Here is a 24481-nt window from a genome sequence, read left to right on the forward strand (position 1 = left end):
TTTTCAGGCTTTACATTTGTTGTACCGCAAGTCTCTCAAAGCAGTGGATCTCAACAACGTGGGGTCCGGGACCCCCAGGGGTCCTTGGGGGAGGGGGGGTTCCAGGGGGTCCCCAGCAAAGGCAGTTAATGTAGCATCACAATCATTTGAACCACTTCATCCATTTATACCGGGGCTATTAAAAAATGGCAGATCAACAGGCTCACAGCGCGCCACGAAGTGACGCGCTGTGAGCTTGTAGATCTGCTATTTTTCACTTATTTAAAAAAAATATCGGAAATGTTTGGAATAATGTTTAAATCATTTTTGATATGTTTTTTTCCTTCTCTTCTGGGGGTCCCTGGCAGAACATATTTTCTGGGGGTCCTCGGCACGAACAAGTTTGAGTTCCGCTGTCTTAAAGAGAGGTATTTAAGCCGAGCAATTTAAAACAAAAAGAGAGAGAGAGAAAACAGCAGTAAACAGCAGTTTACGGCCCGTCATGCTCCACTGGCGTGATCCATTAACATTCCTGCCTGCGAGATGGGGATCAGACCAGAATGTCAACGTAAGCCACTGACTGCAGAGGCTAATTACGTAAGGCCATCTCCCCTTATCAAAATGTTTCTAAAAATAGACCCCAGCGATTAAACCCCCCCGCCCAGACCTGGAAACATTTGCGTGCCACAACAAGGCAGGCAGCACAAAACTCCTCCTGGCCATCAATCACTGCTGCAAAGCCATAGTTTCCATCGCTCGGTCGGAGAAAATGCTACTTGATTTAATTTCATCTCACAGCACATTTGGAACGCACAGCAGGCCGTTCCGTAATGTTCTAATACAGGGGTCTTCAACGTTTTCAGGCCAAGGACCCCTTAGCTGAGAGAGAGATGAAGCAGGGACCCCCTCCTCTATATTGTAAAAATTGTGTTTCAGATTAAACATTTTCATAGACTTGGACAGCACTATCATCAGTGTATGTTGGATTAATGTGCATTTTCAGACATTTAACCAATTTAACTGTCAATACTTAATCTGCCCTTTTTTCCCCTCTACACCAAACCTCGCTGCGAGGCGTTGTGAGCTTGTAGATCTGCTATTTTTGGCTAATGTTCCACTCAGAATAGGGATGATAGGGTTCAAGTGGTTAATGTAAAAAACATTATCCTATCACACAAAGATTTGGCGGACCCCCTGTAGTAACTCTGAGGACCCCCTGTTGAAGACCCCTGTTCTAATACTATTGTAGGCCAACCAACAATTTTCTTTGAGATCATTCTATTTATTTTATTATTCAATTATTCAATCAATTGAATCAATTAAAGTTTCTATTTTATATATTTATTTTTTTTCGCAAATTTTTTATCCCACGATTTTGTAAACCATTTTTGTAATCCCGGGCGCTACTCTCCCTCTGCCAGCCTATAATTAGGCCAAAACGTGAATCTGCCTGTTACAGCGCCACCATGAGGCTGATTTGAAAAATATAGGGTGGCATTTCTTCCTTGGCCTAGTGGGGATGTGCGTACAAAGTTTCACGGAAATCGGAGGCTGCGTTCATGACTATTTACCAATGGATCGAAAATCACTAAATCATTTAAAAACGATTGAAAACAATACATGATTTTTTTAAACACCTCATCTTTTAATTATTATCATTACAAACTAATAAAATAACCCTTGTCGTACAAAAACAAAGTTGTCCTTTAAAGGACAACTACACCCATTTTCAACCCATCAAATAATTGGTCCTCACTAATGATGATTATAATTATGGTGAAATTGTTGTCAGCTCGGTCTGTGTCTCAGAGGAGCAGATGGCTAATGATCTCTGTGCGGTAATAATACTAATGTGTTCCAGGCCGGTGCCTACAGGTGTGAACTAAATGTCACTTCTCATCCAGACACTATACGGTAACCTCCACAAACCTTTACAGCAGTGTTAATGTCGTGTTGACGATTTAAAAAAAAAAAAGGTTGAATCATTTCGAATTGTTTGGGGGGGGGGCGGGGGGGGCGCTCAGAAGACAGTTGACTGGCTGTCAATGACTGGCTGCTATTTAAATGTTATCATATCACTATATAATGTTATATCATTGACCTAAATGGCGATATATTAACAAGGATAGGATGATTACAAAATCTTTATGTCTGTATTAGCCTTGATGACGGTCTTGACCCAAGGCTCTGTCTGTATCAGGACACAGGTGGAAAGCTTTAGTTAAACTTGCAGAGTGACGCATTACTTCGATTCGATTCGACGGTGATGTCACTGCTATGCAACACGGAAGTAGCACGGACATAGAACGCCATTATGTTCGAAGTTGGTTATAGAGATACCAAGGATTCGTTAGTGATGTGACATCACTGACGAATCCTTGGACATGTGACCCGACTCAGATTTTCTCCGTCGTTTGCGACATCCTGGTGACGCAAGGTTATAGCCTCAACGTTGCCTGCGCATATTGTACAATCCAGAGGTCTTCAACAGGGGGTCCGGGACCCCTTGGGGGTCCTCAAGAGTTACTACAGGGGGTCCGCCAAATCTTTGTGTGATATGATGATTTTTTTTTTACCATAACCACTTGAACCCTAGCATCCCTTTTCTGAGGAGAACTTAAGCCAAAAATAGCAGATCTACAAGCTCACAACGCCTCGCGCTGCGAGGCGTTGTGAGCTTGTAGATCGGCTATTTTTGGTAAAGAGGTATAGGTGTAGAGGGAAAAAAGAGCAGACTACTGTATGTAAACGAAAAAAGTTGAATTTGAAACACAATTTTATACAATATAGAGGGGGTCCCTGCTTCATCTCTTTCTCAGCTAGGGGGTCCTTGGGCTGAAAACGTTGAAGACCCCTGGTACAATCCATAAACTTGGAATTCCCGGCCGCCTTCTCGAGGACCAGTGGTTGGGAACCCCCAGTGCCATCTATTAGAGAGTTACGCCAACTCCGTTCACTTCATCGGGCCAGGCCTTCTACATACACATACATTGGCGAATAGTGACAAATCCCTAAACCGGAAGTTCATGGAATGCATTGAAGTCGACGGCTCCTTGTCACTATTTCCAGCTACATGAACCACGTGACCGACGCTGTTTCTGACCCCTCATTGGCGCAACTCTCTAATAGAAGGCTCTGGGAAGCCCTGCTTTACACCACTGGGGTCCGCGGCCAAACACATATCAATTTGGGGGGGTCCTTGACACGTAAAAGTTTGAGAACCGACCGTTGTAGCGTTTCTCCTCTCACCTTCGGCGGACAGGGCCCAGAAGCTGGGAGCCTCGGGGGTGAGCTTGGTGTCCGGGGGGAGGGTCAGCTTCAGGGTCAGGGTGACCTTTTGACCCGGGGACACGCACAGCGGGGACATCTCCACCCGGGCGGCCGACCGGGGCAGAGTGGGAGCCCTGGTGGTGTTGGCCCTACGGGTCTGGCTGGGCGGCGCGTCCGTGCAATCGGCGGCGATGATGGGGAACTGGGACGGAATGAATACAAAATATATCTCAATTAAAACCACTTTCAGAAAAGACAAACATGCATGGAGGAACATGCATCTTCTCAAAAGCAAAAACCAGAACAAAAGCTATACAACGATGGATAAAATTCGCTGGAGTGACTTTGTGGAATAGCCTTGATATGGATGTGAAATTGTGCAGCTCATTAAACAAATGTAAAAAATGACTTAAAGACGGGGTGCCGTGATTTTCAGTGACCCCCCCCCCTCCTAAAACATAATCATCAGGTATTATGGTTATACTAGGAGGAAGATTTTTTTCAAAAAAGTGTACAGAAATTGTTAAAATTATGTTTTTATGTGGACATGCCTCCAGTTCATTAAGTATACCTGGTTCTCACCTTAGCACCTCCTCCACCACCTTAGCACCACCCACCTGTCCTAGTCCCTCCTCCTCCTCATGCCCACACCTGTTGTGTTATGATAATGAGGGGGAGGGTATGTTTTTACTATGTTACTAAAGCGCTGTTTCTCTATTGGCACGTTTGACCCTCAAGGTTTCAGCTTCCAGGAAGAAACTCCAAATAGTCAGAGAAGACATAAAACACCATAAAAACACCCCCAGGGGGCTTAATGAAGTTCTATCAACCTCATAAGACACATGAAAAACAGAAAAAGTGCAAAAACATGGCACCAGCTCTTTAAAAACAAGATGATAGATAATTATAAATACATGTGCCTTCTGTATGATTAACTTATTTATTATAGCACTTGTACAAGGACAAGACACTATAGTGTCTTGTCCTTGTACTTGTTTTTGTTTTATTTTGTTTTGTTTTGTAAAAGGGTAGGCGAAATAAGCTATGGCTTCAGCTGATACCTTTTCGGTCAGAAATGTGGTTATTTTCTCATTTCTTTTTGTATTACTTATGAAACCTAAACTTTGTTACTACACAATTGACCGAAATAAAATAAACTAAACTAACTAAATAACCTGGCATCCCCATTTTAAGCCAATAAAACAATTTAGAAAATAAACGATCAACAAGCTCACAACGTGTCACGATATGACACGTTGTGAGCTTGTAGATCTGCTATTTTCCGAGACACCATCGTACGACTAAGTATAAAATAGTGTAGTTAAAAAATGAGCTGTGAAACACTATACAAAATAGTGTTTGTTTAGTGTTGCACAGATTATTCAATCTTGCAAACCACCCGAGTACAAAGTCAGATAGACTATATTTTTTACACACACACACACACACACACACACACAAACACACACACACACACACACACACACACACATCTGACCTTGGACACGGTGTGTGTTTCCAAGTCGAGGACTTTGATGTGGTGGTTGTTGGTGTCGGCTACGTAGAGCAGCTGTCCCCCGGGGGCCACGCAGAGACCCCCAGGCTCACTGAAGCAGGACTCTGAGAAGCCGGGCCCCAGGACGTCACCGGCCTGGCCCGTCCCCGCTAGCGTCCTGCACTGCTTGCTCTTTGGGTCCACCACCTTGATCTGAACACACAATACACGGCAGCATCAAACATTATGAATGATTAAATATACATTGCATGGGAAACAGGAACAGGGGAACAGGGAGTTTAACAGGGACACTATATTATTAAAGGGCAAGACCACTTTAGTAGAGGTTTGGGTTGTGTAGTTACCTTGCCATGATGTAACTCCAAAGGTGAACAAGAAATACAAAATAAATGCTCTATTGATTAGAAATTGATAATTTAAAAATATGCTCCTCATTGACTTACATTGTACAGTGAAACAGCTCTCAAAGTCACTCTTTTAGCATGTAAACAAACACAAACAAAGCTGATTCAGGCAATAAAGAACATCACAAAACCCAGTAGTATTTTTTTTATTTATAAAAATGACAACTTCCTGTTGATTTTACTATTTGAAGATCCGGGTTTTCTTCTAAATAAAAATAGCTAAATCAACAGGAAGTTGACATTTTTATGAAACAAATAAAACAGTACTGGGTTTGGTGATGCTTCACATTGTCTGAATCAACTTTGTTTGCGTTCGTTTATGTGCTAAAAGACTGACTTTGAGAGCCGTTTTACCGTACAATGTAAGTCAATGAGGAGCATATTTTAAAATGATCAATTTCTAATCAATGGAGCAATTATTTTTGATTCCCTGCCCACCTTTGGAGTTACATCATGGCAAGGTAATCCAAATTCCTACCAAAGTGGTATTGCCCTTTAAGGGAACCAAACTAGAAGATATGTAGGCACTGTTGAAGAGGATAGGTTATGTGTGATCTCAAGGAAGTTGAAAATGAAATGCATTTAGTATTGTATTGGTTGGATGAAGGAAAAATCGTTTTAAAAAATGTTCTTCTTTTTTTGCTCAAAGGTCAATGAGGAGGAGGCCTATAAAAGGGCGGGGTCTTATTTGTTCATGTTTTCTTTTTGTGTAATGTGTCATATAATCCCATATATGATGGTGGCATGGCGGGAAAAAAAGGCATTCATTCATTCATTTGGTCACTTGTGGAATCGGTAATTGTATTTCAGCTTGTCCACTGCATGGCAAAATGAACTAGATCGGAATAGAAAAAAGAACAGATCTACAAGCTCACACGGTGTCACATTGCGATGCAAATGTGCGCTTGTAGAGCGGATATTTTGAATATGAAATGAAATCAAATATTGTGGCTATTGTGACGATCACTACTGGGGCTTTCACAAAACACAATAAGATTCTTCATAAATAATCATCACTAAAGCCTTTCATAATAACTAAATTGGGTAATGGTTGATAATAGGACAAGAACAGCCAGGTTCATGAAATGATGTCACTTTACTGCAATGCAGCCTTTAAATCCAGGAAAAGACCAAACTAATGACATGATATCCCAGACGATATCTAGACTCATATCACATTACTGATAAAATAGCAACAACACAGTAGCCCTAAATAAATGGACACATAAGTACAGTGTGTGTGTGTGTGTGTGTGTGTGTGTGTGTGTGTGTGTGTGTGTGTGTGTGTGCGCGCGCGCGCGCGTGCAGTGGTGTAAAGTAACTGAGTACAGTTACTCAAGTACTGTACTTAAGTACAATTTTGAGGTATTTGTACTTTACTTAACCATCTCCAATTTCCAAAACTTTTACTTCTACTACACTGTTTGTGTGTTTGTGTGTGTGTGTGTGTGTGTGTGTGTGTGTGTGCGTGTGCGTGCGTGTGCGTGCGTGCGTGCGTACCTTGTGGTTGTAGGAATCAGCCACATACAACAGGTTGTGTTCAGGAGACCAGGCCACGCCCAGTGGATGCTGCAGCTTAGCGTCCACCCCCTTCCCATCCACGTCCCCGAACGCAAACAGATTCTGATTGGACAACAACACGGATCAGACCGATATGTCCATATATGGGCATGCCAATATACAGGGTATATGGGCATATACTAATGACATCAGGGAGCTCCATAATACTGTATGGGCATAAAAGGCACACAGGTAGACAGACACATACAGATATTTCACAGTATTTGGGCACAAAACGGACAGACGGGTACAACGGGTAGTACTCTGACGAAACCCCCCCGTCACTATGACTCAGATCGGCGGTGAGAGGTAGGTGTGAGGGCCTCTAGTGCCATGGTTCTCAAAGTGGGGTCCGGGGACCCCCAGGGGTCCTTGAGTGGGTTCCAGGGGGTACCCAGATAAACGTTGGGTAGTTAGTAACCAAATGGACCCTTATATTTGCTGTAACTCTGAGAGTGTACAAATGGAACCAAATGGACCCTCACGGGTCCATTTGGTTCCATTTGTACACTCTCTGAGCTATGGTGGTCCGTGGTCTAATGCAGGGGTTCCCAAAGTGGGGTCCGGGGACCCCCAGGGCCCTACATACATCAGCTATTTTCCAAAAATCTTGATATTCTTTGAAAATGTTTGAACATTTTTAACACCACATCTGGAACTCTTCTCAGGTGGGGGTCCGCAACCAAATCCACATTCATTTAGGGGTACTTGACCTGAAAAGGTTTGAGAACCACTGCTCTAGTGAATCAAAATGACTTTAGAAACATCCTCAAACATAGTGAAAATAGTTGATCTACTACAAGCTCACAACGTGTGAGCAAAAAAATTGGTGAAGAATTTCGGTGTAAAGGAAAAAAGATGGGACTAGGTACAGGGCCGACCTTGGTCAAGTAAGTATTAGTTCACTAGTAAGTGCATAGGGGTTAAGAGATTAATAATGCCATACTGTATCAGTGGTTCCTGAACTTTTTAGTTCAAGACCCCCCCAAAAAATTACGTTTGCCCAGGACCCAAACTTGTGAAAATAGCAGATCTACAAGCTCACAACGTGTTTGCGTCGCTTCGCGAGCTTGTGGATTTGCTATTCTCACTCCTTCTTAAACATTTTTTTAAAATACATTTATGGAAATGATTAGATGTTTTTAATTGAATTTATTAAATACTTTTGAAACATGCAGGAATTGTTTTTAATTGCTAAAAAGTAGAGATTTCTTTTGTTTCAACTTTTTAACATCTTTTAAAACAATATATATTTTTGATGTAGGTGATAAAAAGGGGGATATTTACTCGTGACCAATAAAAAGTGATTTGCGACCCAAACATGGGTCCCGACCCACAGACCCAACAGTGCTGTATACAGTATTAACCCATTTAGACCTGAGGCCAATTCTAAAAACGCCTTCAGAAAAACTTCAAATATTTATTAAAGGAGAGTTCCAGTAATTTTAGGTGTTTGCTTTGATGTGTCGCTAATCACCCAACATACCAGGGGCAGTTGACTTTTTTTCATAGAAGCCCCTGTTGTCCATTGTGGAGACCCCTTCCACTGGCATAATGGAGTAATGTGTATAAACGAAAATCGCCTATTTTAGCACCTAGTGTTTAGCACCAGTGTCCTGACACTCAAACATGCACTGAATGTCCCTTATGAGATGCCGTTCATGCAGAACGACATGGAGCTGGTTGCTTGTTTCTCTTACAGAATCTGGCAACACCGAGGACTAGCTTCACGTCGTTCTGCATGAACGGCAGCTCATAAGGGACATTCAGTGCATGTTTGAGTGTCAGTACACTGCATAATGAGGATTAGTGGGGAAAAAACAAACTTTGGAGGTGCTAAAATAGGCGATTTTTGTTTATCCGCATTAGTCCATTATGCCAGTGGAAGGGGTCTCCACAATGGACAACAGAGGCTTCTATGAAAAAAGTCAACTGCCCCTGGTATGTTGGTGAGTGATTATGATGTTGCTATATACTGTACATAGCAACAGGAACCCCAAAAGGGGTTCCCGTCCTGAAAGGTATAGTTACAAAAAGGGGTTCCCGCCCCAAAATGGGTTTAAGATGTTAGCGTGTCAAAACTCACCAGGGGGTCTCTCTCGCCTCCCACCAGCAGCTTCACGGCCCCGTCCTTCAGGGCCAGCGTCCGCACGGTGCTGCTCTCGCTGTCGGCCACGAACGCGCACGCCCAGGGCTCCTCGGGGGCCCAGGCCAGGCCGGAGGGCTGGGCGAAGCCCGCCTTGTGGGGGTAGGAGTTGTTGCGGTTCTCCTCGTTGCCGCTGCCGGCCCAGCGGACGCACGTCCCCGCTACGCTCTCACTGAGAGGAGAGAGGTGAGAGGACTGATCAGAACTTTTAAGTGCTGCGACCCCCCAAAATAATCCTAATTGAACTGACAAGCACTTGGAATGGTAGGCATTACATTTTTGAACTTGTAGATCGGCTGTCTTCACAATGTTTGCCTCTTTCTTACGTAATAATAATTTAACTTTAGAAATGTGCAGATACCCTGTATACAAACACTTAGGCTGTATGTTTTTTTTTTACTGTTGAGTGAGAAAACAATGTTACACATTAAGCTAATCATCTGGGGACCCCCCACAATAATTTGGGGACTGAATCCCAGTTTGGGAACCACTGTGCTACACCGCAATAGAAGATGGCCACGTCACACTGCATTGTTGAATATGTATGGATCTAGGGGTGCAATATTTAATCAATTATTAAAAATATATTTTTAATGAAAAGTTAATTTTTGTGAAGAAGACCGACGCACACCTCAAAAGGTTGGTTACAGGTGTAAAAAAAAAATGCATATGTTCAGAAGGGGATCTCTGATGGTGATATCAAAGAAAAGGACCCAGACACTGGACCTTCATCAGGACAGACATTTGTCTGTCATTTGAATTGATTCTGTCTGATGAAGGTCTAATGACTGAAATGTCGAAAAAAGAGCTACATTTTTTTTGCAAGTTCCTGACAGTGTGTGGGTCCTTTTCTTTGATATCAGCATCAGAGATCCCCTTCTGAATAAATGAAAACTAAATTATAATAGAGTAGCAAGAGTTTACAAAAAGCAGCAAAGATAGCTGATCTACAAGCTCACTAGGTGTTCAATTAATCCTTTAGCCAGTGGTGTAAAGTAACTAAGTACATGTACTCAAGTACTGTACTTAAGTACAATTTTGAGGTATTTTGACTTTACTGGAGTATTTCCAATTTTCTGTACTTTTACTTCTACTCCACTACATCTCAGAGGCAAATATTGCCTCATAAGCTCACAATCCGTCGCATCGCGACGCATTGTGAGCTTGTAGATCTGATATTTCCAAAAGATTTTAATACATTTTAAACATTTGGAAACTTGTGAAATGGGACATTCTGCATAATGAGTACTTTCTACTTTTGGTACTTTAAGTACATTTTGATACCAATACTTTTGTACTTTTACTCAAGTAAATTTTCAATTCCGGATTTTTACTTGTAAAAGGAGTATTTCTACATTGCAGTATTGATACTTTTATTTAAGTAAAACATTCAAATACTTTTTACACCAACTGCCTTTAGCTCCTTTAGAATAATCAAAGAAAATAATATATATACTGTAGATCCATCATTAAATTGGACTAGTTGCTGTTAGTCAACGGGAGAACTGAAATGTTTTAGATGTTTTATTTAGTAATGTGCCAAACATGGTTGCAAATGTGGGAAGATTCCAAGACCCCCTGGGCTGACAGACCCAGATGTAGTGCTAAAAAATGTTTTAGAAAGTTTTTAATTACGTTCTAATTTAATAATTTAGTAGTAGAAATACTTACGTTTTTATTATAAGATCAGATATTTTTTAGGTCCTACTTTTGACCAATCTCTCGCTTTTTTGCCATCTATTCTCATGGATCTGCCCTGCAAATGTCATTCTAAATACTTGAGGGGTTTCCATAAAGAACATCGGCCACAGGGCCGATACTATACACACATTTAACACTGATTGACATTGTGAGGAACAGTAGCACCCAGTGACTATGTAAATGTGGTCTTTAACCCATTAACTCATTCCCTGCCTAGCGACTAAAACGACTTCTGTCCCATAATAAGCCATGCCTGCCTAGAACGACTAAAACGACTTTAAAAAAAAAAAAGAAAAAAAGACCAAGGAGATAGGATTTTTCGAAGATCTAGACTCTCATCCACTTCCTTGTTAACTTTAAACTTAAAAATTCTGTATCTCCGCTCCTGAGTACTTTAACGCATCTGTGTCATTTTAAGATTTCTTTGGCTATTCAAAAACAGCAGATCTACAAGTTCACAGTGCGGCACTCTATGAACTTGTAGATCTGCTATTTTTTTTTAAATTGTGAAAATTTGAGCCAATGTTTGAATATATACGTTTTTAAGCGAACATTTTTAACTCATGTTACAACTTACTGGGGGTAACGGGAACAAAATATTTTGAGATGGGGGTCCACGGCCAAATACGTATCATTTCGGATGGTCCTTGACATGAAAAAGTTTGAGGACCACTGATATTATAGCAACATAAGTTCAAGATATTTGAGTTACAAATGTTCACTTTAAAAATATATAGTATATTCAAAGATTTGGGTAGCACTTTACAATAATGACCCGTTATAAAGCATTTATAAACGTTTATAAGTAGTTTGTAGACTATTAACAAATAATTAACAACCTGTTTGTTGACATTCGTAAATGATTACTAAAACCTTTATAACTACAGTTACAAATCATTTGTAAAGTATTAGTAAGTAGTGAACTATTCATGAATAAGCCATTTATATACATCTGTAAAAGATTATTAAATCATTTGTAACGACCCATTCTAAAGCATTTATAAACGTTTATAAGCAGTCTGTAGACTATTAACAAATCATTCACAACCTGTTTATTGACATTCGTAAATGATTACTAAAACCTTTATAACTACGGTTACAAATCATCTATAAAGGTATTAGTAACTATTCATGAATAAGCCATGTATAATACATCTGTAAATGATTATTAAATCATTTGTAACTGATGTTACATAATATATACAAGCTATTGGTAGCTTGTTCATGTTTAACATATGCTTTGTTAAACATTCCTAAAGTATCTATAAATCCTTAGTACATGTTATTATGTGCCCTATAGTAAAGTGAAGACAGTTCATCATTTACAACTGTCTGTTAATGTGTTTGTTCATGTTTAACATGCTTTGTAAAACATTCCTAAAATATCTATAAATCCTTTGTACATGTTATTATGTGCCCTACAGTAAAGTGAAGACAGTTCATCATTTATGACTGTCTGTTAATGTGGACTTTCTCCTTACCTGTTGCAAACTACCTGGCTTTCATGAATGCAGACACCAAACAATTACTAGAATTATCATTCATGTTAAGCAAATGATGCGTAAGACATTCGTAAAGAGTATGTAAACCATTTGCAGACGTTATCATGAGCCTGAGCCTAGTTGCTTCTTTTGGGCTTGTTTTCATAGACCTGTCCGCTTGTTTCTTTTGCAAAATCTGGCAACACACTGATTACCTGCATTACACCTGCAGTAGCCTACTAGGGAGGAAGTGAACAGTGATGCAGTTGCAGACTGGACAGAAATATGTCTAATTCATGTTTTATGTGTTTTAACTGTCTTGTTGCAGGTGATCGAGGTAACATAAAATGGCTAATCTTACACACATGAAGTAGCATTATGACTAGGGGGTATTTTGATGGTGGCTGTTTGTATCCACAATGTTTGTTTTGATGTGTAGGCTAGTAATGTCCTCCATGCTTAGCAGTTTAGCTTAGCAGCTAAAGCTAACTTGCACTGGGAGGTGGTGACTCCAAGCTGCTACTCTGTGATTCTGTTGTGATTAATTTCTTTGTTTAAATGTCAGTGTGTGTGCTGTGGCCAAGAGTTGCTACATTTTATATCTTAATAAATTGTTGTATACTTGTATACTATATAACGTTACTTTTGCCACTTTTTGATGTCACATGTTTTACTAATCACTGTTAAACATGAAATAATAATGCATAGTCTTCACTTTACAACAAGGCCCATGATAACGTTAGCAAATGGTCAACACACTCTTTATGAATGTCTTACGAATCATATATTAAACATGAAAGATAATTCTAGTAATTGTTTGGCATCTGCATTCATGAAAGCCAGGTAGTTTGCAACAGGTAAGGAGAAAGTCACATTAACAGACAGTTGTAAATGATGAACTGTCCTCACTTTACTATAGGGCACATAATAACATGTACTAAGGATTTATAGATATTTTACTCTACTCAGAGTCATAAGTTTACAAAATGTACTAAAGTACAGTGAACGTCTGTGCGGTTTGTCTTCATCACTGAAAATAACGTACATGTAAACTGATATAAAACTGCTGTCATGTGCAGTTGGGGTGAAGAAACACAACCATTTCACTCCTAATAATACCTATTTGATTTGACATCCTGACTTGCTGCTGTAGCTGAGGCTTGAACCTGTTACCTGCGGCTCACTAGTCAGTGACTCTATCCATTCACCTACAGCTGTTTCCTTGGAATCTGTGGTTCTGAAACGTTTTGTTGTCAACCCCCCAAATTGACATGTATTTGGGCAGTGGACCCCAATGTGAAAAGATGTAGTGTCAGGGCCCCCCATGAAAAAGATTTATATTTATGCTGTAACACATTTTTTTTTAAGTTATTTGTCTTGTTTGTTGTTCAAGTCAAAGCACCAGGAAGGCTGTACTTGTCAGCCATCTGTTAGCTCAATGGGTTGAGACGCAGTATTCATGATCCAGAGGCCATGAGTTCAAATCCCATTGATGTCTTTCCTATGATTCTTTCCTTTGCAGACTGGCTTCCAGAAGATCAACTGAAAAGTACCAGGAAGGCTATATTTGTCATCCAACTGTTAGCTCAATGGGTTTAGACGCAGTATACATGATCCAGAGGCCATGAGTTCAAATCCCATTGATGTCTTTCCTATGATTCTTTCCTTTGCAGACTGGCTTCCAGAAGATCAACTGAAAACTACCAGGAAGGCTGTACTTGTCAGCGATCTGTTAGCTCAATGGGTTGAGTGAGACGCAGTATTCATGATCCAGAGGCCATGAGTTCAAATCCCATTGATGTCTTTCCTATGATTCTTTCCTTGAGTGGGTTCGATTCCCACTCCGAGTCATGTGTCCCCGGTAACTTGGGGCAACGGATAAATTGACTGATATCCTTAGTGATGCTTCCCTTTGCAGACTAACTTCTAGAAAACAAGTTAAAACCACCAGGAAACCTGTAACTCTCAGCCAACAGCATAGCTCAACTGGTAGAGCGTCTGTCCAATAACATGACTTGACTTGACTTGAGTGGGTTCGATTCCCACTCGAGTCAAGTGTCCCCGGTAACTTGGGGCAACGGATAAATTGACTGATATCCTTAGTGATGCTTCCCTTTGCAGACTAACTTCTAGAAAACAAGTTAAAACCACCAGGAAACCTGTAACTCTCAGCCAACAGCATAGCTCAACTGGTAGAGCGTCTGTCCAATAACATGACTTGACTTGACTTGAGTGGGTTCGATTCCCACTCGAGTCAAGTGTCCCCGGTAACTCCTACAAGTTATTCTACGGATATCAGTCAATTTATCCGTTGCCCCAAGTTAACTAGGACACTTGACTTGAGTGGGAATTAGGGTTGTCCGATATTGGCTTTTTTACCGATAACCGATATACCGATATTGTCCAACTCTTAATTACCGATACCGATATCAACCGATACCGATATATGCGGGGATTATTGTGATTAGGGTAAGCTCAAATTTCATATCACACACACCATATACAGTAAGAACTCCTGTAACTTATTTATAAAGCAAAAAAAAAAAAAAAAAAAAAAAAATGTTTTTTTTTTTTCAAAAACCGATACCGATATTTTCCCGATATCAATTTTTATGCTAATATCGGCCGATAATATCGGGAGGCCGATAATATCGGACATCCCTAGTGGGAATCGAACCCACTCAAGTCAAGTCAAGTCATGTTATTGGACTGACGCTCTACCAGTCGAGCTATGCTGTTGGCTGAGAGTTACAGGTTTCCTGGTGGTTTTAACTTGTTTTCTAGAAGTTAGTCTGCAAAGGGAAGCATCACTAAGGATATCAGTCAATTTATCCGTTGCCCCAAGTTACCGGGGACACTTGACTCGAGTGGGAATCGAACCCACTCAAGTCAAGTCACGTCATGTTATTGGACAGACGCTCTACCAGTTGAGCTATGCTGTTGGCTGAGAGTTACAGGTTTCCTGGTGGTTTTAACTTGTTTTTCTAGAAGTTATTCTGCAAAGGGAAGCATCACGAAGGATATCAGTCAATTTATCCGTTGCCCCAAGTTACCGGGGACACATGACTCGGAGTGGGAATCGAACCCACTCAAGGAAAGAATCATAGGAAAGACATCAATGGGATTTGAACTCATGGCCTCTGGATCATGAATACTGCGTCTCAACCCATTGAGCTAACAGATCGCTGACAAGTACAGCCTTCCTGGTAGTTTTCAGTTGATCTTCTGGAAGCCAGTCTGCAAAGGAAAGAATCATAGGAAAGACATCAATGGGATTTGAACTCATGGCCTCTGGATCATGTATACTGCGTCTCAACCCATTGAGCTAACAGTTGGATGACAAATATAGCCTTCCTGGTACTTTTCAGTTGATCTTCTGGAAGCCAGTCTGCAAAGGAAAGAATCATAGGAAAGACATCAATGGGATTTGAACTCATGGCCTCTGGATCATGAATACTGCGTCTCAACCCATTGAGCTAACAGATGGCTGACAAGTACAGCCTTCCTGGTCCTTTGACTTGAACAACAAACAAGACAAATAACTTTAAAAAAATGTGTTACAGCATAAATATAAATCTTTTTCATGGGGGGCCCTGACACTACATCTTTTCACATTGGGGTCCACTGCCCAAATACATGTCAATTTGGGGGGTTGACAACAAAACGTTTCAGAACCACAGATTCCAAGGAAACAGCTGTAGGTGAATGGATAGAGTCACTGACTAGTGAGCCGCAGGTAACAGGTTCAAGCCTCAGCTACAGCAGCAAGTCAGGATGTCAAATCAAATAGGTATTATTAGGAGTGAAATGGTTGTGTTTCTTCACCCCAACTGCACATGACAGCAGTTTTATATCAGTTTACATGTACGTTATTTTCAGTGATGAAGACAAACCGCACAGACGTTCACTGTACTTTAGTACATTTTGTAAACTTATGACTCTGAGTAGAGTAAAATATCTATAAATCCTTAGTACATGTTATTATGTGCCCTATAGTAAAGTGAGGACAGTTCATCATTTACAACTGTCTGTTAATGTGACTTTCTCCTTACCTGTTGCAAACTACCTGGCTTTCATGAATGCAGATGCCAAACAATTACTAGAATTATCTTTCATGTTTAATATATGATTCGTAAGACATTCATAAAGAGTGTGTTGACCATTTGCTAACGTTATCATGGGCCTTGTTGTAAAGTGAAGACTATGCATTATTATTTCATGTTTAACAGTGATTAGTAAAACATGTGACATCAAAAAGTGGCAAAAGTAACGTTATATAGTATACAAGTATACAACAATTTATTAAGATATAAAATGTAGCAACTCTTGGCCACAGCACACACACTGACATTTAAACAAAGAAATTAATCACAACAGAATCACAGAGTAGCAGCTTGGAGTCACCACCTCCCAGTGCAAGTTAGCTTTAGCTGCTAAGCTAAACTGCTAAGCATGGAGGACATTACTAGCCTACACATCAAAACAAACATTGTGGATACAAACAGCCACCATCAAAATACCCCCTAGTCATAATGCTACTTCATGTGTGTAAGATTAGCCATTTTATGTTACCTCGATCACCTGCAACAAGACAGTTAAAACACATAAAACATGAATTAGACATATTTCTGTCCAGTCTGCAACTGCATCACTGTTCACTTCCTCCCTAGTAGGCTACTGCAGGTGTAATGCAGGTAATCAGTGTGTTGCCAGATTTTGCAAAAGAAACAAGCGGACAGGTCTATGAAAACAAGCCCAAAAGAAGCAACTAGGCTCAGGCTCATGATAACGTCTGCAAATGGTTTACATACTCTTTACGAATGTCTTACGCATCATTTGCTTAACATGAATGATAATTCTAGTAATTGTTTGGTGTCTGCATTCATGAAAGCCAGGTAGTTTGCAACAGGTAAGGAGAAAGTCCACATTAACAGACAGTCATAAATGATGAACTGTCTTCAACTTTACTGTAGGGCACATAATAACATGTACAAAGGATTTATAGATATTTTAGGAATGTTTTACAAAGCATGTTAAACATGAACAAACACATTAACAGACAGTTGTAAATGATGAACTGTCTTCACTTTACTATAGGGCACATAATAACATGTACTAAGGATTTATAGATACTTTAGGAATGTTTAACAAAGCATATGTTAAACATGAACAAGCTACCAATAGCTTGTATATATTATGTAACATCAGTTACAAATGATTTAATAATCATTTACAGATGTATTATACATGGCTTATTCATGAATAGTTACTAATACCTTTATAGATGATTTGTAACCGTAGTTATAAAGGTTTTAGTAATCATTTACGAATGTCAATAAACAGGTTGTTAATGATTTGTTAATAGTCTACAAACTGCTTATAAACGTTTATAAATGCTTTAGAATGGGTCGTTACAAATTATTTAATAATCTTTTACAGATGTATATAAATGGCTTATTCATGAATAGTTCACTACTTACTAATATTTTACAAATGATTTGTAACTGTAGTTATAAAGGTTTTAGTAATCATTTACAAATGTCAACAAACAGGTTGTTAATGATTTGTTAATAGTCTACAAACTACTTATAAACGTTTATAAATGCTTTATAACGGGTCATTATTGTAAAGTGCTACCAAGATTTGCACACAATGTTCACAATTTCTTCCCAAAAATAGCAGATCTACAAGCTCATAGCGCGGCACCGAGTGCCGCGCTATGAGCTTGTAGATCTGCTATTTTTGGGAAGAAATTGTGAAAATGACACAGAAATCAGGCATGCAAACAGCCCCGAGGTGAAAAAGGTGACAACATGTTGTTTTCTTTCTGGTCAGGTGTCACACAATTGCCCTTTTTGGGTTAAAAAAGGTGACTGTAGCTGAAAAGTGACACTTTTGCATGTCTGAGAAATGACACAGATGTGTTCCCGGTCTTAAAGGTTTAATGAAGAAAGATTCAGACATTTATTTTATAATAGCGAAAAGCGATGTTGTGATAATGTTTCAACCAAGGGCCACGGTGATTATGTTTAATAGCTTTATTATAACAACATGGTTACCATCTCACCTTCCTTTAGGCAGCTTCCCATCTGCTAGGAACAGAGCCCAGATCTGATGGGTCCCGGCCATGGCTATCCACAGAACATTATCCTCATCACCACCTACAAACACACACACACACACACACATATTTGTATTACTGTAATTGTGAGGACATTTTACCACATTTTTGCCATTTTTAAACCCCAGCCCTCAAGACAGCATCGCGCAAGTAAGTATAAAAAGCAAGCCTGAATCTAACATTTTTATAACCATAAATAATTATTTTTTTCTTGTGAGGTCATCACAGTTCCACTGTACTTGTGGGGACACGTGGCCTCACAAGTACGTGCGCACACGCACACACACACACACACACACACACACACACACACACACACACACACACACACACACACACACACACACACACACACACACACACACACACACACACACACACGTGTCCAATAAACTCAGTGGGCTGACATCAATAGATGACCAAAATCCATGTCTATAGAATAATTCCAAACGGTCTGTATACATAGGTATGTGTCATATTGTCATACTGTAAATAGCTATACATAAATAGTCACTGTCAACGTACAACCTTTTTTTTACCTTTTTTTTTTCCAAAACAGCAAAAATACGCGTCACTCGTGTGCGACGAAGAATGGCATTAATTTATGAAAATAAAAAAAACATAAAAAAGTTGAAACATGGAGATGGACGGTATGCACACTATGACACTCACCTGCAGAACCCAGGCAAACATCCCAAGGGGAGCTGATTGGCTGCTGGGGTCCCGGGGCGCCGCCCTCTAAGTCTGTTCCTTGAACTCCGACCCCAGCTAGAGTACTGACCTGCCCTGACGACAGGTCAATCTAGCACACGCACACACACACACACACACACACACACACACACACACACACACACACACACACACACACACACACACACACACACGGTATAATCCATCATTAAAGGATGTGCATCACTGGTTTCGTTCAAAATTGGCCTGTAAAAGCCCATGAAATCAGGAAACTACAAGTGGAGATAGATTTTAATCCCCATTGAATTGAGGGGGTCATACACTGGCGCCCTTGTTCCTTTTTCTCCTCTGTAAATATAGGTATTTGCTTTTTTTGATGACATGTATTAATATTCCAATGCTCTTTTGATGAATTGAATACTTAGGACCACAATGGAAACAATTCCCCAGGTCTTTTTTTTGTGTTATCCTTATAGCCCACATGCTTTACTGTACCTTTGTGCTGTCTAATTGTGTTTCAATATTCAATAAAAAATAAAATAAAATAAAATAAAATAAAATAAAATAAAATAAAATAAAATAAAATAAAATAAAATAAAATAAAATAAAATAAAATAAAAACATAAATTAAATAAAATGAAACATGTCCAAAACTGTTACTTTTCAGGATTCAAATAAAAACATGCAAATAAAAAGCAGCAGATCTACAAGCTTGAATCGCTTTGCGGCGCGTTTCGAGCTTGTAGATCTGCTACTTTTGATGCTTTTGTGTGACGCTGTAGTGTGATCAAGTAGGGCGTTCATTTACGGAAAAAACACAAACAGTGTCTCATCACGTACCTTTCGGATGAGATGGTTCTCCGTGTCGGCCACGTACACCACGTCGTCTTTGATGGCCACGCCCTGCGGCGAGAAGAACGAGGCTTGTGATAGGTCGCCGTCTCGCCTGCCGCTCTCAGGCCCTGTGACATCATGGGGCGTGACAGGATGAGGTCATCGTGAGGTCATCATGAGGTCATGCACTATGTCACTTTTTTTTATGAATAAAATATTATTTTGTCCAAACTGTATGGTAGAGTATGTTAATCTCTACCATACAGTATGCGGATGATTTGGTCATCTTTAGTCCATATAGTGTTGGGCTACAACAGCTACTGAGGATATGCTCACAGTATGGTTTTGATTTTAATATCCTATAATACATTTCTAAACCCAAAACCCCCAAAAAAAACCTGCCACTGTGTGGGACTAAACACAAAAACAACATATCAATGTCACTAACAAGACACGCCACAACGTGCAGAATTACTACGCGCAGTCTGTAGGCCACTTCATACTGCTCAGCACACATCTGCCCCCTCGCAGCATAATTAATTGCGGTCAACACAAACTCACAACATTACAGTCGGCCATGTTGTTCCTTAGCGTCATCGCCGACCACCGCCCAACGAGACCCAAGTGAGGTCAGACAACACACTCCATATTTGGGCATAGCTCCATTGGGAACATCTCCTATTATGGCTTTATATATTATAGAGACCAACAAACACAAAGCACCGCGCAGCGGATAGGGGGGAGGGGCGCGCAGCGCCCCGACCCTCTATAACATACAACGCTAAAAAGAGTAAGGTAATGATTGTCCGAAGTAGGGAAGACAGACAATCTATCTTTCCTGACTTATATCTGGCTGGCACTGCCAGATATAAGTGTGTGCAGTGAGTAGGGGTGTGCCGATACACTAATTTCACGAAACGATACGATACGATATTTGGCTCACAACTTCGATACGATTTCGATACGATACGATACGCACTTTTTTTATTATGAAAATAAATGGGGGAGAAAAAAAGGAAATGTAAACAAATAATTCTGTTTTTGCATTATTCAGACATGCAAACTTGTAGCTTTTCAGCCGTTTTGAATCCAAATAGGGCAATAGTGTGACACCTGACCCAAAAAAACCAACATGTTGTCACCCTTTTCACCTCGGGGCTGTTTGCATGCCTGATTATTTTTGATTGGTGTAAAAAAAAAGAGAATCTTTTTTTTTTTTTTTTTTCAAAACGATATTTTTTTCCCCCAAAACGATACATATCGTCGCGAAAACGTATCGCGATATATCGCGGGACGATATATCGGCACACCCCTAGCAGTGAGATTACTTATTTGGGACATATTATCTCCAATGACCTATCAGATGACAAGGACATTTATAGGCAGCGGCGTAAGCTGTATGCCCAAGCAAACATGCTGTGTCGCAAATTCAGCATGTGCTCAGTACCTGTGAAGATCTCTCTCTTTAGATCCCTTTGTACTGTATACTGAGCAGTGGCGTGCACAGACATTTCGAGGGGCAGGTGCTCAAGTAAATTATAATTTTTTGTTTACTTGGTCTGCTCTTTTTTCCCTCTACACCTATACCTCTTTGACAAAAATAGCCGATCTACAAGCTTACAACGCCTCGCAGCGTGAGGCGTTGTGAGCTTGTAGATCTGCTATTTTTGGCTAAAGTTCTCCTCAGAAAAGGGATGCTAGGTTTCGAATGGTTATGGTGAAAAGAAAAATCATATCACATAAAGATTTGGCGGACCCCCTGTAGTAACTCTGAGGACCACCTAGGGGTCCCAGACCCCCTGTTGAAGACCCCTGCTGTAAACTGGAAAAAAAAAACTTTTTTTTTCAAAAGGGCACTTCTGGTCAAGAGGGCAAAGGGCAGGTGCTCTAGCACCACCTAGAGTCTATCTGTGCACTTCCCTGATACTGAGTCAGTAAATGACATAATTGCTGTCATAACATGCGTGTGGGGTCACGCAGTTCTGTCAGGTTGACCTCTAGACTGTGGAACCATTGGCGCACATGTCTGTCTGTATGTCAGAAACTGGACAATGTGGGCTATTTGCATTATTTTTATTTATTTTATTTTATTTTTTCTGTTTTTATTGTGTGGTGTTGTATTCTTGTGATATGGATCCTCCTGGGTCTGAAATAAAGATTGAATTGAATTAATCCATTAAGACCAGGAAAACAGCAGTGCCATTTTTTGATTTCTTTGGCTATTCAAAAATAGTAGATCTACAAGCTCATAACAAATACATATCATTGGTCCTTGACATGAAAAAAGTTTGAAAACCACTGATATTATAGCATCACAAGTTTTTTTTTCAAAGCGCGGCACTCGGTGCCGCTCTATGAGCTTGTATATCTGCAATTTTTTAATAGCCAAAGAAATCTGAAAACAGACAGATGCATTCCCGGTCTTAAAGGGTTAATACAATATAACTTATTATACCATTGGGGTGGTTGTGTTTTGTCTCCCTGCTCTTCTATTGAGACATTTATATAGCGTCAAAGGTCACGTCTCACCTAGACACAGGACTCTGACACGAATCTTCTTTGACCATGAATCACGAAGCAAGTTCTTCTAAACTGGACTCACTCCATTTTCTGCGCCAGTCCGTGACGGAGCGCACCTTTTAATAAGCTACTCAAGCGTTTCATATGCTGCGGCGCTAGTGATCAGATCAGATAAAAAAAAAAGGTCATTTCATTCCGTGCGGGTGAAACGCTGACTCGGCAGACCGCAGCTGCTTCAGTGGCTGAAATGCTTAGCTGGGCTACCTGTCATGTTCACGTCAAATTAATTACTTTTAACCCATTAAGACCGGGAAAGTATCAGTGTCATTTTTAGATTTCTTTGGCTATTCAAACATAGCAGATCTACAAGCTCAGAGCTTGTAGACCTGCTATTTTTGAAAAAACTTGAACATTTGGGAAAATCTTTGAATATTATTTAAAGCAAGCATTTTTAACTCAAATCTTTGCTTCTGGGGGGTCCCTGGAACAACATATTTTGAGATGGGGGTCTGCGGCCAAATACATATCATTTTGGGTGGTCCATGACATGAAAATGATTGAGAAACACTGATTGTAGCAACATACGTTTTTTCAAAAAACTGTTAGGATTTAGAAGACATTTGTAGAATCCTCCAGTAGCAAAGATTTTAGTTACAAATGTTGTCTTTAAAAAACAAATATACATATATATTCAAAGAATTGCACAAATGTTCATGATTTGTCAAAAAATAGCAGATCTAGAAGCTCATAGCGCGGCACTCGGTGCCACGCTATGAGCTTCTATATCTGCTATTTTTGAACAGCCAAAGAAATCTTAAAATGACACAGATGCGTTCCCGGTCTTAATGGGTTAATGCGTGATTCGTAGTCTATTTCATCCTATACCGTCGTCGAGGCTCTGATGAAGGCTATAGCTGCCAAGCGGCCGTCTATATAAACCACAATGAACCCTAGCATCACTATCTTGGGGGGTGACTATTCAGCGAAAATAGCTGAATCTACAAGCTCACAACGCGTCACAATTTTTCTCAACTTTTGTATAGGGCTGTCATGATCACGGAATTGTACGTGACGATTAACGCTTTGATTGTGTTTCTGTCATTGGAACATTATGAATGAAAACATCATTTCTGTTTGCCTTTAAGACTTCGTAAACAAGAGTTGCACAGGGGCGATATGGATATCCTTGGGTCTGAATTAAAGATTGAATTCAATGACAAATAACATACATATCGTCACTGTTGGGTAGAAACCTTCTAAGTTCAAAACCGTTCCTTTAAAAAAAAATAAAAAAATAGTGAAAATAGCAGATCTACAAGCTCACAACGCCTCGCGACGCGAGGCGTTGTGAGCTTGCAGATCTGCTATTTTCACTATTTTCGTGTGACACCATTGTAGGGCGTTGATTTACGGATTTACTTTATACTATATTTAATAACTTGAGGGACTCCTATCACCTACAGTTCAAGTGGTTAAACCATATTGCATTCTCCATCTGTAACTCGATTTTCTCCTCCATGTCATTTCATCCTATATGCCAGTTAACTGTCGAGGAAGATTAGTTGTATACACAGTCCACTGTCGAAGGAAATTCTAAATTACAATTCATAAGGACGTTTTGATAAATGGTGCGGGCTTATCCGTCAAGTACGGCGTGTTCCCTATCAACCATTTATATTCATTAGTCTGTTTTACATCTTACCTCGACTCAATTAATCAACGCTACGTTCAATTAAAGTGAAGTTGCACTACCAGGGAGTAAAGCAAAAGATTATAATAAAGAAAATGTAAAAAGAAAATTAAAACAGAAAAGTTTTTGTTTGGCCATGTCCCAATCTGCAATGTGTTAAACAGCAAGAAAGGAGCCATCCACCATAGCGCTCTGTTTCCTAAACTATTAGCACAAATATAAAATTATAATCTCTCAAGATAGATTCTTTCAGCACCACTGCCCTAAACATGTAGTGTTGTTGTTAGTAGGAATTAACACAGAAGCACCCGGGAGGAAGTAGACTAAGAAAGGGGAGGAGCCAAACCGAGTTCCAGTTTCTACAAAAAAAAAGGAGGTGATGCCAACAGAGGCAAAACTAATTTTCCCCCTTTTTTTTTTACCAAATGGGTTCCCAGATTGGTAAACTTAGGATGTTTCATGTTTCAATGTTATCTTACTATAAATACACAACAGGCACACAGGCTGGAACACACATGTTAAAGTAAACGTGTGTGCGAGAAAAAAAAAGGACGCTCTGCTCCCAA

At 40.0% G+C, this 24481-nt stretch overlaps 1 protein-coding gene across 2 annotated transcripts in view; it reads right to left on the minus strand.

The window, feature by feature from the left end:
• Positions 1-24481, minus strand: part of nhlrc2 (NHL repeat containing 2) — a 42221-nt gene that overhangs the window by 5581 nt on the left and 12159 nt on the right. The window contains exons 6-12 of one of the 2 annotated variants that reach the window (XM_084077945.1): positions 19712-19833; positions 18851-18980; positions 18125-18218; positions 8816-9047; positions 6670-6792; positions 4748-4957; positions 3229-3451 (exon numbers count right to left, since the gene is read on the minus strand). In XM_084077945.1, the coding sequence (XP_083934071.1) occupies positions 3229-3451; positions 4748-4957; positions 6670-6792; positions 8816-9047; positions 18125-18218; positions 18851-18980; positions 19712-19833 (1134 nt within the window). Of the gene's footprint in view, positions 1-3228; positions 3452-4340; positions 4412-4720; positions 4958-6669; positions 6793-8815; positions 9048-18124; positions 18219-18850; positions 18981-19711; positions 19834-24481 lie in introns of those variants that run through there. The other variant, XM_084077946.1, reaches the window with a different exon arrangement.

Source organism: Gymnoscopelus microlampas, assembly GCF_963454915.1.
Source record: "Gymnoscopelus microlampas genome assembly, chromosome: 14".
Taxonomy (NCBI): domain Eukaryota; kingdom Metazoa; phylum Chordata; class Actinopteri; order Myctophiformes; family Myctophidae; genus Gymnoscopelus; species Gymnoscopelus microlampas.